Source organism: Taudactylus pleione, unplaced genomic scaffold (genome assembly GCF_031769625.1).
Source record: "Taudactylus pleione unplaced genomic scaffold, aTauple2 ptg000019l, whole genome shotgun sequence".
Taxonomy (NCBI): domain Eukaryota; kingdom Metazoa; phylum Chordata; class Amphibia; order Anura; family Myobatrachidae; genus Taudactylus; species Taudactylus pleione.
In genome coordinates, this window is record NW_028284421.1 from 35730176 (window position 1) to 35742918 (window position 12743).

At 43.7% G+C, this 12743-nt stretch overlaps 1 protein-coding gene across 1 annotated transcript in view; it reads right to left on the bottom strand.

Annotated features, from left to right (window-relative positions):
• The window catches only part of UBE2Q2 (ubiquitin conjugating enzyme E2 Q2), a 35319-nt gene extending 25697 nt beyond the window's left edge, over positions 1-9622 (bottom strand). The window contains exons 1-2 of the mRNA XM_088446919.1: positions 9274-9622; positions 671-775 (exon numbers count right to left, since the gene is read on the bottom strand). Coding sequence (XP_088303045.1) covers positions 671-775; positions 9274-9432 — 264 coding nt within the window. The 5' untranslated portion in view covers positions 9433-9622. The remainder of the gene's footprint in view (positions 1-670; positions 776-9273) is intronic.
• Positions 9623-12743: the final 3121 nt, after the last annotated feature.

Genomic DNA, 12743 nt, shown 5'->3' on the forward strand with positions numbered 1-12743 from the left:
GACACAAGCCGCAGTAAGCGGTGGCATGTCCCCTTTTCAAGTCTGTTGACCCTATGGCCCGGGACCCTGACACTAACAGCAGTAAGCTGTGGTAAGTCCACATTGCAAGCAGACTATTGCAGCAGGCAATCTGCCTGTTGGAGAAATAACATAATAAATGAAGAAAAAATGAGGACAGCCCAGGAAATGCATACGGCTCCCTCGGCACTGATCTAAAACAGAGTTCGGGTGGGGTATAGAGGGAGGGAAAGAGCCAACTAAACTTAAGAAATTTAAAGTGCCATGCTCCACTCATCACCCGTCTATATCCCGTTGTATATCCTCCACAGTGTCCCCTAGTGGATGAAGGAGAAACAAACAAATGTTTTACCCAAAGTGCTCACAGCCACATGTCGCTGCCACAGGAGATTCAGATTTCTGCAATTTGCCCCCTATGAGAAATTGCGGGTGGTGATCAGAGTATATTTACTATATGTACATACCAGGAAACAGCCACCCGAATGGTCATTGTGACTTTAATATAAAATGACCAGCACTTTGTATCCTTTCAGTATCCAAGACCCTTGGTATTGGAAGATAATGTAATTGTTATTCGGAGCTTACAAATCGTGAACACTCATATGGATTAGTAAATCATGTCTTGACATCTGACAGACTAAATTTAACTCACCAGCGTGTTGCTTTTTTTGATTTCTTCTAAACGTTCCAACACGGATGTCAGATTTGGGTCATCTGAATCCACAAACCATATTGGTGCAGAAGAAGGGTAGGATTCCTAAAAGGAACAGAAATTAAAGTTTTCCATACACATGTAAAAATATACCAAGTAAAATCATTAAGGGGGCGATTCAATTAACACAGAAAATGTAGCTCCTGGGTAGTACTTGGAGCTATTCAATTGACTGCATTATGTCTGGCACTTAACTGTGACCAATGCCCAGGGCTTAGTCGCAGTAAACTTCAACACCCAAGTGCAAGACAGGATGCAGTTACCACACTCAGTAAGCTTGTGACTAGCCCCAAGGTACTAGTTGACGTGGACATCTCTTTACATCCTCAGGAGGGTGTGAGCAGAAACACTAGTCAAATGCTTATAGTTGGAGTAACTGAATAGCTCAGAGCACTTAACCCAGAAACTACATCCCTGTAGTCTAAATTGAATCGCTCCCTCATAGTACAACCAGTGGAAAGGCCTATTTGCAGTTTACTAATACATATACAACTGTATCATGGATTTCCTTAAGTGCGATTTCAAATATTTTTTTTTTTGTGGGCAGACGTTCCGGTGATGCTAAGCAACATTTAAAGCGGATCTACTGAAAGCTACAGCTTGAAGTCATCATAGCACGTTTCTCAGTAGCATAATATGCATGTGCCCGACACTAAGCGGGGTGTTCAACCCTTCACTAATAATGAATAGTCTAATATTTTCCAGCAGCAATCTCCAATTTCAATCCTATAATCCCCTTCACAAAAATAGGTACGTCCAACAATATGGCAGGCTTTTATTTTTAAAGTACAGTATTAGTTTACCTTTTATAAGTATAATTGTTCTAAATCGCTCTCCTCTCGGGTTCATTCAAACCTGACTGATGCAGTGAGGAAACTGGCAGATTACGCCCACCCTGTGAAAAGACACAGGTTGCCCTAGACTGCTACAGGTTTCAGCAGATTTAGGTACCTTTTAGATAGTTTACTAGGGATATTCAGGTTTGCAGGTGTGGCATTTCGGCGAAAAAAAAAAAAGGAACGTTTTGTTGAATATTGAATCAAATATACAACATATGAGCAAAAGCAGCCATTGTCCCAGCACTATTTAATAATTAAAATGTGAATTTAGAAATACTGCAATATGCCAGTAAGCCGTAAACTAAAGTTGATTACCACCAGTACTCAAGAGCTTTGAAATTAATGTTCCACTGCCAAACACCATTTGTTTAGATATTCACCCAACTTTGCTAATCATCGCCAAGGTTCAAAAGCCTAGACACCATCATTATTGTGCTAGGACCATGGCAACTGTAGCCTGAAGCTACACTATCATAACAGTTAAACATGCAGCCTAATTCAAATCCTTTGGGGCCTGATTTCTTCAAGAGCATAAACTATGCAGAGTATGTGGGTCCCATACAGGAGGCGCTCCCACATTAATGAGATAGCATAGCAAGCCTGTGGGGTTGATTTTTTTAAAAGGTTCTTAATGTTAAAAAAAAAAAAAAAAAAAAAAAAGAGATAACCCCCACTAACCTCAAGTTAAAAACAGACTGAGGTTCTCTCTAAAAACAGATGAAGTAGATTGTAGGCAAATAGTGATCATACTTTTAGGTGCTCAATCCAATTAACTAACCCTAGCACACAAGAGGGGAGAGTTGCCGTTGCAACAGCATGCAAATGGCGACATTGGTAATTGTCACCCCATCTCGTCTCAGATTTGTCAGTTTCTATACGCAATCCTATGGGGCTTCGAACGCGAACCTGCAAGTTTGGCAATACCACAAGTGTGGCATATAGCCGCCCTTACTCACTGGGGCGAGATCATCAAGGCAATTAGGAGATAGTTTGGAAAAGTGTTTGTTTCATGAAACACGCATACATCACATAAATGTGCAGACCCGAGAAACGCGAGGTCCAATTAGAAATGTAAAGGTTGCGTTGCTTTTCTACAAAAAAGTGCAGTGGCAGAAGTGCATTAAAAAGTGGAGAAACCATCCTGAACACCAAAAAAGTGACAAGAGAGACAGCAGGACTATATAGAAGACTGTTAGTGGTCATAAGAAAGTATCGGATGTTTTTAAAAAGGTATCAAACGTGTGATGTTTGCACTGTTTATTAATAGTGGAAAAATTATAGCAAAATAGCCTCTTTCTAGCATTTTGGGGTACAGAAACATTTCTGTATAGCACTTTTTCAGTGTTTTTATACAAGTGTGTAAAAAGTTCAAATAAACACTTTCCTCTAATCTGCAAGTTCAAAACCCCCTCGTCCATCAACACAAGTATCCACTTACATGTCCAACATCAGTAAACCCATTAATGAGCTTTTTAGAGAAATTCACCTGAAAACGGGTCAGGTCTTTAGTGGACAAATTATGCTATCTAAACACCTCCAAGTGCATGATTATTCATTGGGAGGGGTGCACCCGACATTCTGAACTGTATCTCAACATTTAACCTTTTCACCTGCTCAGGGGGGTGCCCACAAATAAACAAAAAAAGTTTCCTTTATGAAATAAATGCAAGTTTGGAATTGGATCAAAGTGTAATTCACAGTGCAAGCTTGTTGTGTGAGTTGGGTCCTGCGAGCCCTTCTCACATCATTAGGATGACCCCATATACCCCTTTTATACCAGAGCAAAAACCTGGGTTTTCGCTGGATCTACCAGTGTCACAGCTCAGTGTAAAAGGGTCCCTGAAAAATAACCCGTGTCAAGTGACCCAGCAATCCAACACAGGTAGCTACCATGGTCGGACCCAGGATGGACCTGGGTAATGGTGCAGTGTAAATGGCGGGACCCTGGTCATCCAACCTGGGTTATGCCTAAAATGTGCTGATTGGTGGTTGTGGAGCAGTCACCTCCCACTTTTTATGACCTCACAAGTTTAGCAGGGCAGACCCAGGTTCAGTGTGAATGGGGCTGACCTGAGAATAACCCAGATCAATGGTGCTGTGTAAACGATGTCTGACCTGGGTTGGAACCATGTCTGAAAACCCAGTTCGGACCCGGGTTTTTGGTGGAAAAGAGGTATTACTTTAGGTTTGCTTTTAATGCATCCACCTTTAAAATTTTGGAATTAGGACTTCATTGTGGAAACTTTCAATTCTAAAGTGCCTTTTATAAAAAAAAAAAAAAAAAGCATTAAAAACAAAGCACTTTAATGTTAAAACAAATTTTAACATTCTTATTTGGGTACAAATTCTAAATTGGAACGTTATTTCTTCATTTGACAGGAACTTGTACCTTTTCGAAACAGTTTTGCATGATAGCTTTAAGGTGGGTACACATTAGACATTGGCAAGTTTGTACGCACTATGGCCCTGATTCAGAGCCGGACGCTCTGACCAGAGCCCTCGCTCTGAATCAGGGCCCACCTCCATTAATATGGAGCGTCCTCCTGGACGCTCGTATAGCTGTGGGTCACCACCCACAGCATATACGAGCGTGCAGGATGATGGTCGCGATGGTCTTGACCATCGCCACTGCGAGCAGAAGCCTGCAGTTGAGTTTCTCAACCGCAAGGCCAGGAGTGATTTTGGCTCTATCAGAGCCAAAATCACTCCCACTGACATCACTAGTGATGTCAGTGGGGCCGGCTTCTGACGGTAGGCGTTCCCTTGGGAACGCCTCCGTCTCGCAGGCACGCCCACCAAAGGGGGCGTGCTGTCAATCAACATCGACAGCACGCCCCCTTTGATCAGACACTACGAGCGAAGGAAAGTCCTTCGCTCGTCGCGTCTCACGCATGCGCACGACGGAGCTCCCTCCGTCGTGCGCATGCGCAGTGCAGACCATCGACCCACTTGCGAGTGGACAGCCGCTCACGAGTGGGTCTGAATCAGGCCCTATGTCGGCCCTTACACGCTCCCGCTGAGTTGTTAATCGCATCGACAGATCTGCAGTACATGCTGCTCAATCGGTCAATGTGATGAACAACTCCATGCATTTGGATGCGGCTAGAGAACGACATATCGTGCAGTCATTCACCAGATCGTGCAGTGAGTACGGACCATCGTGGGTGGGCTGGGTACAACGGTAGTCTATTGTGCACCCAGCTTTAGATTTAAGGTCTCAGGAGCTAGGCCCTCTTTTCCTTCTGTTTATCTGCCTGTTCCCACCTCATCAAGATCTATGGCCCTCATTCAGAGCCGTTCGCTATTTGCGGTCATTCGTTTAAAAACAAGGGGTGGCTATTCAAATGATCCGTACGCACATTGTAGTCTGTTCACACCTCTAAGTCTGAACGAGCGAGCAAAACATACGCTCGTTTATTTGTTAAAAACGCCCCCTGGCCGCTCGCATCCTACGTCATGTCCGCTATTTATTAGATTAATCGAGTACATCGACCAGCGTATGAACTGCTCGCTATTCTTGTGGTTGGTGTTTGTTACCACAAATTTGCAAGCAGTTCTGGCTATAAAATAACCCAGTGACGTGAACAATGACGCTGCTGTTTTAAATATACACACCCATAAAACGCCCGTTTTGACCTTTAAGCACGCCTGCGTTCGGATCTCCACTCCCCATTTTCAAGCACCTTCCCCTGTTACCACCCACATACGCCTCATTCTGTCATTCAAAATAGCAGGCACTCGCTATATTGCGTACCAACGATTTTTGGCCGCACTGACTGGTTCGCGCATGCGTACTAAAAACCGTACGCATGCGCAGATGTGCAAACATCGCTCGGAACGAGCGTACTGCCGCTAACGAGCGGCTCTGAATGAGGGCCTATGTCTTTGTATTTGATTATTGCATGTTCCATATTCAATTATGTCAGTATAATTAAACTAGATTGGTTGATTCAAAATTTTTTTTAATGAAAAATAGCTAATTTCCATTGTTATGTAAAAAAACAAAAAACAAAACAGACCACATATATATGTAAGGGCCAAGACAAAACATCTATTTTAGACTTTGTTAATACGGTTTTGGACCACCAGTGCTTCTATTCCTGAGTTGAACGCTAACTGGAATTGTGCTGGAGGAATAGTGCACGACGATTCCTACAAGAGATAAACAGGCTCATGCCGGTGAAAACGCTGTTTTAGCCATTGTTCCAGGCTAGCCCATCAATGCTCGATCTGATTCAACCATGGTGACAGACAAGAATGTAACATATGAATAGCATCAATATCATATAAAACCCATTGGGCAACCACTTGCGCTCAGTTCATCGTTGGGTATTTTCATCCTAAAGACATCAAGAAAAGAAATACTGCAGCATGGGGTGAAGATGATACTAGTGTTCATGCACAATGGTAATCATTGGGGGGAGATTAAATTTAGCGCGATGCTGAATAGCCCTGGCAAGGAGTTCCCGGAGCTATTCAATCAACCACGCCGTTAAGTCAGACTACAGGTATTCTTCTCGCATCGTCCTGAGGTGCAAGTAGAAATCAGCCTTAAGTTCCGACCACAATGCTGTTTTCCAGCTTAGCCCGGCGAAAACCGCCTCGCTGCCGGCACATTAGTCTGAGAATACCAGTTATGTGATAAAACACCCAGCTTTAGGTGTGGTAACTGCCATTCTCCAATTTAAGTGGTTTTAGTCAGGCTTAACAGCGCAGTGAGTTGAATCGCTTCGGGAACTCCTTCCCAGGGCTAATCAGCATTATGCTGAATTGAATCACCCCCATTGTGTAGTAATCTAAGGGAATGACTGCACTCAAACCATACCTGGAAAGTTCACCCCAAAACATATCACAATGAAGAGAACCCTTCACTGCTGGAAATAAGCACTTGGGACCGAAGTTCTTTAAGTTGGAACCAAATATTTATTAACATATTTGTCAAAAACATAGCAAAGGATGACTCATTTGACCAAAATCACCTTACAATTCTCAGAGAGTCCATTGTCTGTTCTCTCTGCACCACTGATGTATTGCCAGGCATGATGAAGAGTATGTATTGCAACCGAACTACGATTTACTGCCAGGGAGCTATTTAAAAGCTTTTGATGAAACTGGCTGAATTGCAGTGTAGAAATGTATTTCATAAGGGACGATTTTTTTTTTTTTTTTTATACCAATGCAAATTTTAACCAAGTAAAAAACATGTACCAATTTAATTTAGTATTCCTTATTTTATTTGCATGCACATTTTATGGGTTCAGCATACAGTACACAAAATTGGCAAGTTTTAGTGAGCAAGTCAATTTGTAGATGTAACTAATGGGAGTTTTATTTTGCTTATTTACTAGAGCCTATTTTACAGTGCAGAATTTGTCAGAGTATATATTCTATGATTAGCAGCTAATAAATATGGAACGATTTTTGTATTAATATGATTGTGCACAACTTCAGCTTTAATGGCAAATCAAGATGGATATACTAGAGGGCCTCACAGTCCATACACATTTGGCCGCCAAAAAAAAAAAAAAAAAAAAGGGATTGTACCGGTGGAGCTAAAGGTGAACCCAAATGCTTTTGTTTCGGTTGTCGAATTTTATTTTTTTATTTTTATTTTTTTTAAAAAAAGACAGCTCTAGGGCCATATATTTAATCAAAACGTGCATTTGGAATTGGTTACTAATTTTTAAGTGCATTTATGGTCTCGTTACTACAGTGGTACAGTGGACAATAAATGGCAGACTGCTGCCTCTACATCTTGGTGCTGAAGCAGGCTGCATTGGCAGATAACAAGTGTAGAACATTAGAACAACAAAGTAGAAGTAATCGTTTGCACAAATAGCAAAATTAGAAACAGGTCACTGAAACTATAATGGGGTTGTGGTACCAGGGATCACCACAGAACAGTTAAGACATCAAAATGATTATACCAAATGAATTCTGAATAAACAACCCATTCTTACAAAAAAAATTAAAAATTAAATATAGACTTTAAGCCCTCATGGCCAGGGCCCTTGCCATCTACTCCGAGCACCATCACTTGTCTCCAATTTCCCCACAGAAGACCCTAACCCTGTTTGTCCACTAGCAGGGTACTGTTTCTCTCCCCACACCCCCAAAATCATTTCTTGCTTCTACAAGCCATAGCGAGTTACTCTATCCTACCCTCTTAAGCTGGGTACACACCTGGCCAACCTAACGATTGATAAGTGCATAAACACTTAAAAATCGTCCGCCCAATTTGTTTGGCCAACATAGCTATTTAAATATGCCCGACCACTTGTGACATCATATTCAATGACTGCTGTGCCTGACATATTGCGTGATCACCCATACAGACAGCCAGTTGAAACAATATATAGTCATCATTAGTGCTTCAGGGCCTATCATATGTCTTAACGACATCGTTCACAGACATATCGGGTATACACACCCGCTGATACCATCAGTCACTCGAAAGAACAATATATATCATTCAGGTGTGTACCCAGCTTATCTCTCCCTAACCCTTCATTGTCTTAATGTGTTTAGTTATCCAATGTTTATGTAATACTCATGTAACTGTATAATCACTGTACAGAACTGTGAACATTTTGTGGTGACTTAATAAATAACTTTAATAATGAAGAAAGCGTGAATGGTTTTTTGTAAACTCCTACCACACTACAGAAAAGATACAGCAAAAGAGATGCATGCATCAAAGTACCCCACTAGCTTCTGTTAAGTGATATTTAAAATAAAAGGACAATTTGAACATGCAAATATAATATTTACAAATAGGGACAGTGTTCTTTTGTCATACTGGCTTTATTAGACTATACCTAGGACAGGAAAGAAAACCTAAGCAGTCATAAGTCTCTCCGTATCAACTAATTCCTTGTATACTACAGGTCTTACTATAATAATAAAAAAAAAGAAAAAAAAAAGAAATGTTGTACTGCTGATTACTTTCACATTAACAGGGAGATTATTTACCCTGCAGCTAATTGTCAGCCCTGAGCGATTCAATTGACTGCCGCATCCCCGCACGTTAAGTCCCTGAAGGTGCGCTAAGCTCCTGAGAGGTAATATCTGCATTAAATTCACCTTCAGGAACTTAACATGCAGGGAACGCCATAGGTTCCAGCACTTAACATAGAATCTATAGGTTAACACTCAGGGATATGGACTAATAGTTTAATAGCTCCAGGCATTAAAGCTAGAGCTAACACCATGGGTAATTGAATCTGCCCCTTAGCCTCAGAGGCATGAAAATAGAGTGAAGGCAATAAGGTGGTCGTGTACGTTCACAAAACTTTTTAATAAATGTGCACTTGGCCTGGCTGAAAACATACCATGTAACTCAGATTACATACAGAATACCCCAGGCCAACTGAGTGCAAATTCTGAGTACCTAGACCACGATAGAGCAGCTCATACACTGTTAGGAGAGTTGGATAAGAGAATAATTGATATGGCTAAAGTTTACAGTGAGAAGGTGATAGCACAGCCTTCAGCTGACAATACACTGGCAGCAAGACATAATAATCCGGGTGTGTATATACTGAGGGCACTGGGATAACGCAGGCCCGAGAGCCAGGGGATACATGTACTGCGCACACATCTATAGTATGGGGTATACGGGGCATCAGAGCCACTCTCCAGCTGGCAGGGGTACGGTGTGAGCACTGTGAGCAGGCAGGACGTGCCCATTGTGTAGATACACACCGTGATATTGCAGTGGATGGTCAGGGCCCCCCCGCTGCTCTGGATGAACACACAGTGCAGCTCGTCCAGTCTCCAGCTGATGATCCGGAACCTCTCGTGCTCTTTCCCGAAGATAGACTCAAGGAGCCGCAGCTCGGCCTTCAGCCCAGACACCGACATCTTGGCCTCATTTCCGCCCGGCGGAGGCCCGAGGAGACAGCGGTGTCATTCCCGGGGCCCGAGCTCTCCGCCCGGCTGTACGGAAGATGGTAGTGGCCTGTCTTTGTATGCGGAGCGACGCCACCGAGAGACACGGAACGGGAGGCTTCCGGCGCAGTGACGTCAGACACGGGGTCTTTACCGATGGAAGACGCGCCTGCGCACTGGTGATAAAGCGGCGCTGCCATTGGCGCATGCGTAGTGCGTGCTGGTCGGTTGCTAGCAGTCTGCTCGGCTGCAGCGGGAGTATGCGGGCTTGCTGGTCTCGTCATGTGGACAGAAAACGCTCATCCTGACGTGCGTAAATTATAGATATGTCATTTGTTAGTTTTCTGTTACATTAACCGTAATTATATGGCACATGTTTTTTTGGTATAATTTTATTGTTGGTAACTGTCCCTACTTTTCACTAGCTGTCGGGTTGGATTGAGAGTTTAAGGTGGCTACACGGAAATCCCGACAGTGGAAGTCCGACAGAAGGAGATCCCGACGCCGGGTGGTAAGTATCCTAACCCTCCCCTGCCTCCCCCCCTAATCCTCCTTGGTGGTGCCTAACCCTAAAACTCCTGGGGTGGTGCCTAACTCTAAATCCCTTAGGGGGGCATCTAAACCTAACCCCCCCCCCTTCCCGCACCCTAAACCTAATCCTCCCAGGGGGGTGCCTATCCCTAACCTCCCCCCAGTGGCTCTCAAAACTCCCCCCCCCCAGCACGGCTTACACTCACCTGGGTCCCGTCTCTTAAGATCGGGATGCCGGCTGTCGGTATTCTGATGCCGGTATCTAGATTGTAAGAGAGTTAGCGGCGTCAGCATTTTGCCCGACGACAGGATGCTGGCGTCGGTATATCGTCCACCGGGATATTGACTACATGCCAGCCACACACAGTACAATATTTTAAACGATATTGCTGTTTTCAATCGATTGGAACGACATCGTTTAAAATCTGCCGTGTGTAGGCACGACAACGATGCCGATGCGCACTCCCGCTAGTCGTTGGTCTTGACCATCGCGACCATCAACCTGACCGCTCGCAATAGCTGTGGGGTGGTCACCTACAGCTATGCGAGCGGCCAGGAGGCCACTCCAAAAAAAAACCCAAAAAACGCCCTGATTCAGAGCGAGCGCTCTTTCAGAGCGTCCATCTCTGAATCAGGGCCAGTGTGTGTTGGATAGGGATGAACGTTGAAAGCCGATGGTGAAAAATCATCAATGTTCTCGATTCAAAAGACGTACCTTTCCAATCGACATGCGGTTATTCGATGGTTGGCAGCCATCGGATGCAACTTTTCGATCGCTAGCTGCTTCTGTGCAGCGCATCTCAGCTAATGTGCAAAGCTTTGAATGCTTTTGCACATCATACTTGCCTACTTTCCCGGAACCTGTGGAAGGCTCCCGATTTATTTTTATTTTTTTTTTTCAAGTAGCCCCCCCCTGTATACCTGGAAGAGTAGGCACTCCTCCCTCATCCCGCCCACTTACCAGAGAAATGAGCAGAATGGTTAGAAACTTACCTGGAATCGGCGAGGAGGGGGTGGGGGCTTAATGTTGCAATTCTATGATAATTGCGTCTTTTGGCCACGTACCCTATTTAAGGGCCTTATTTATCAACGAGCATAATCATTCACAATGAGTGATAAAACTCGTTGCGTATGACAGTGATGCTCCAGCCAATCAGCTCCTAACTGTCATCTGTTTGAAAAATGACAGTTGGGAGCTGTCTGGCTGGAGCACCATTTATCATAATCATACGCAACGAGTTTTATCACTCATTGTGAATGATAAAACTTGTTGATAAATGAGGCCCTAAATATGCATGAATCACAGGGTTATGTTGTGTGGGGGTCGGACCTAATGACACCAGTAGCCCAGCCCCATCCCCACCCCCATCACCTTTCACCTGCTTCTCTCTGGGCTTCTCCCGGAGAGGAAAATATCAAGGTAGGTAAGTATGGTGCACATGCTCCCAGTAAAATCAGTAATGGTTATACAATCCATCACATCGCTAGATTTGATGTCGGAAACCCAGCATTCTTGTGATCGCCATACGATTAATGGTAATGATTGCCGCACAGTCAGGCCGTACCAGGGATGTGGGGGCTAGGTGGGAAATTTCCCCGGGCCTCTGACTGGCAGGGGGCCTCAACATTTTCCGACATGTTGTTTTTGTTTGCCAACTTTTTTTTATTCATTTTTTTAGAATTATCTATTTGCTAATTTGGCAATTTCCAAATAATAAAAGTGCAAACCTAGTGCCTAAACATGTTAATTGGCATAACATGCAGTGGCGCATGTGCTTATTACTGTCTCTGTGCATGATGCATCTATCCACACAGACACATGAGAACGTCACTTGTCCTTGAGATTTGCAGGGGTGAGTGACTCGCAACTTCGCAAGGTAATAGTTTGTTTATAATTAGTGGACTGGACTGTTTGATATTTGTTTACTCAAAGATGTGCAAAATTGGCGTATTAGGTAAGTTAAGGTTAATCATTTTTTTTTATTTTTACAATGCTCATGCTTGTATAGATTCAATAGGTTTTACTTTTATTAATACATATTAAAATATCACTTTTTTTTACGTGAACAACTGAATGCTTTTAAAGGTAAATAGCATAAATAAGGTAAAAGGGCCATAACTAGGGCGGTGCGAGGCAGAATGTAGGCTGCCCTGGGGGCGGAACCAGCGGGCCGCTGCAAAGTTAATTTGCCGGGTGTCCGCTGCAATGTTTTTAGAAGCGTTGCGCCAAGCTCATTCTCTGCAGTCCTCTTTCGCAGAGACGTCTGAGCATGGGGGCTACATGGAATGAGCAGCAGCTGTCAGACTCACAGGGAGGAGGAGTTGCAGCCAGAAAGACTCACTCCTGAAGTCTGATGTTCAGATTGCTTTACCTTCACCTGGGACTTCGCATGATTGGCGGTACACATTACTCAATTTTAATGAACGACGGAATGATCACTCGTTCCGTCCTTCATTAATATGTATGGTGCCACATGCGATATCATGTGCTTGGCCACGCAGTATGGACAATCATACGATAACGCATGCGACCGTGGGAGCACGCAAATTGGTCATACACAGTGCACAATATGCCTGATTTGACATTCCGATTTGGCCAAATTCGGCCAATATCGCTCTTGTGTGTACCCGGCTTTAGTGTGTGTGTGATATTGCTGGGGTAGTGTCGAAGCCGGATAATTGGCTGAGACAGAATCTGTTAAAAACTAAAATCTGCACGACGCCATTTTGCGAATGGCTCAAGACGCCATTTT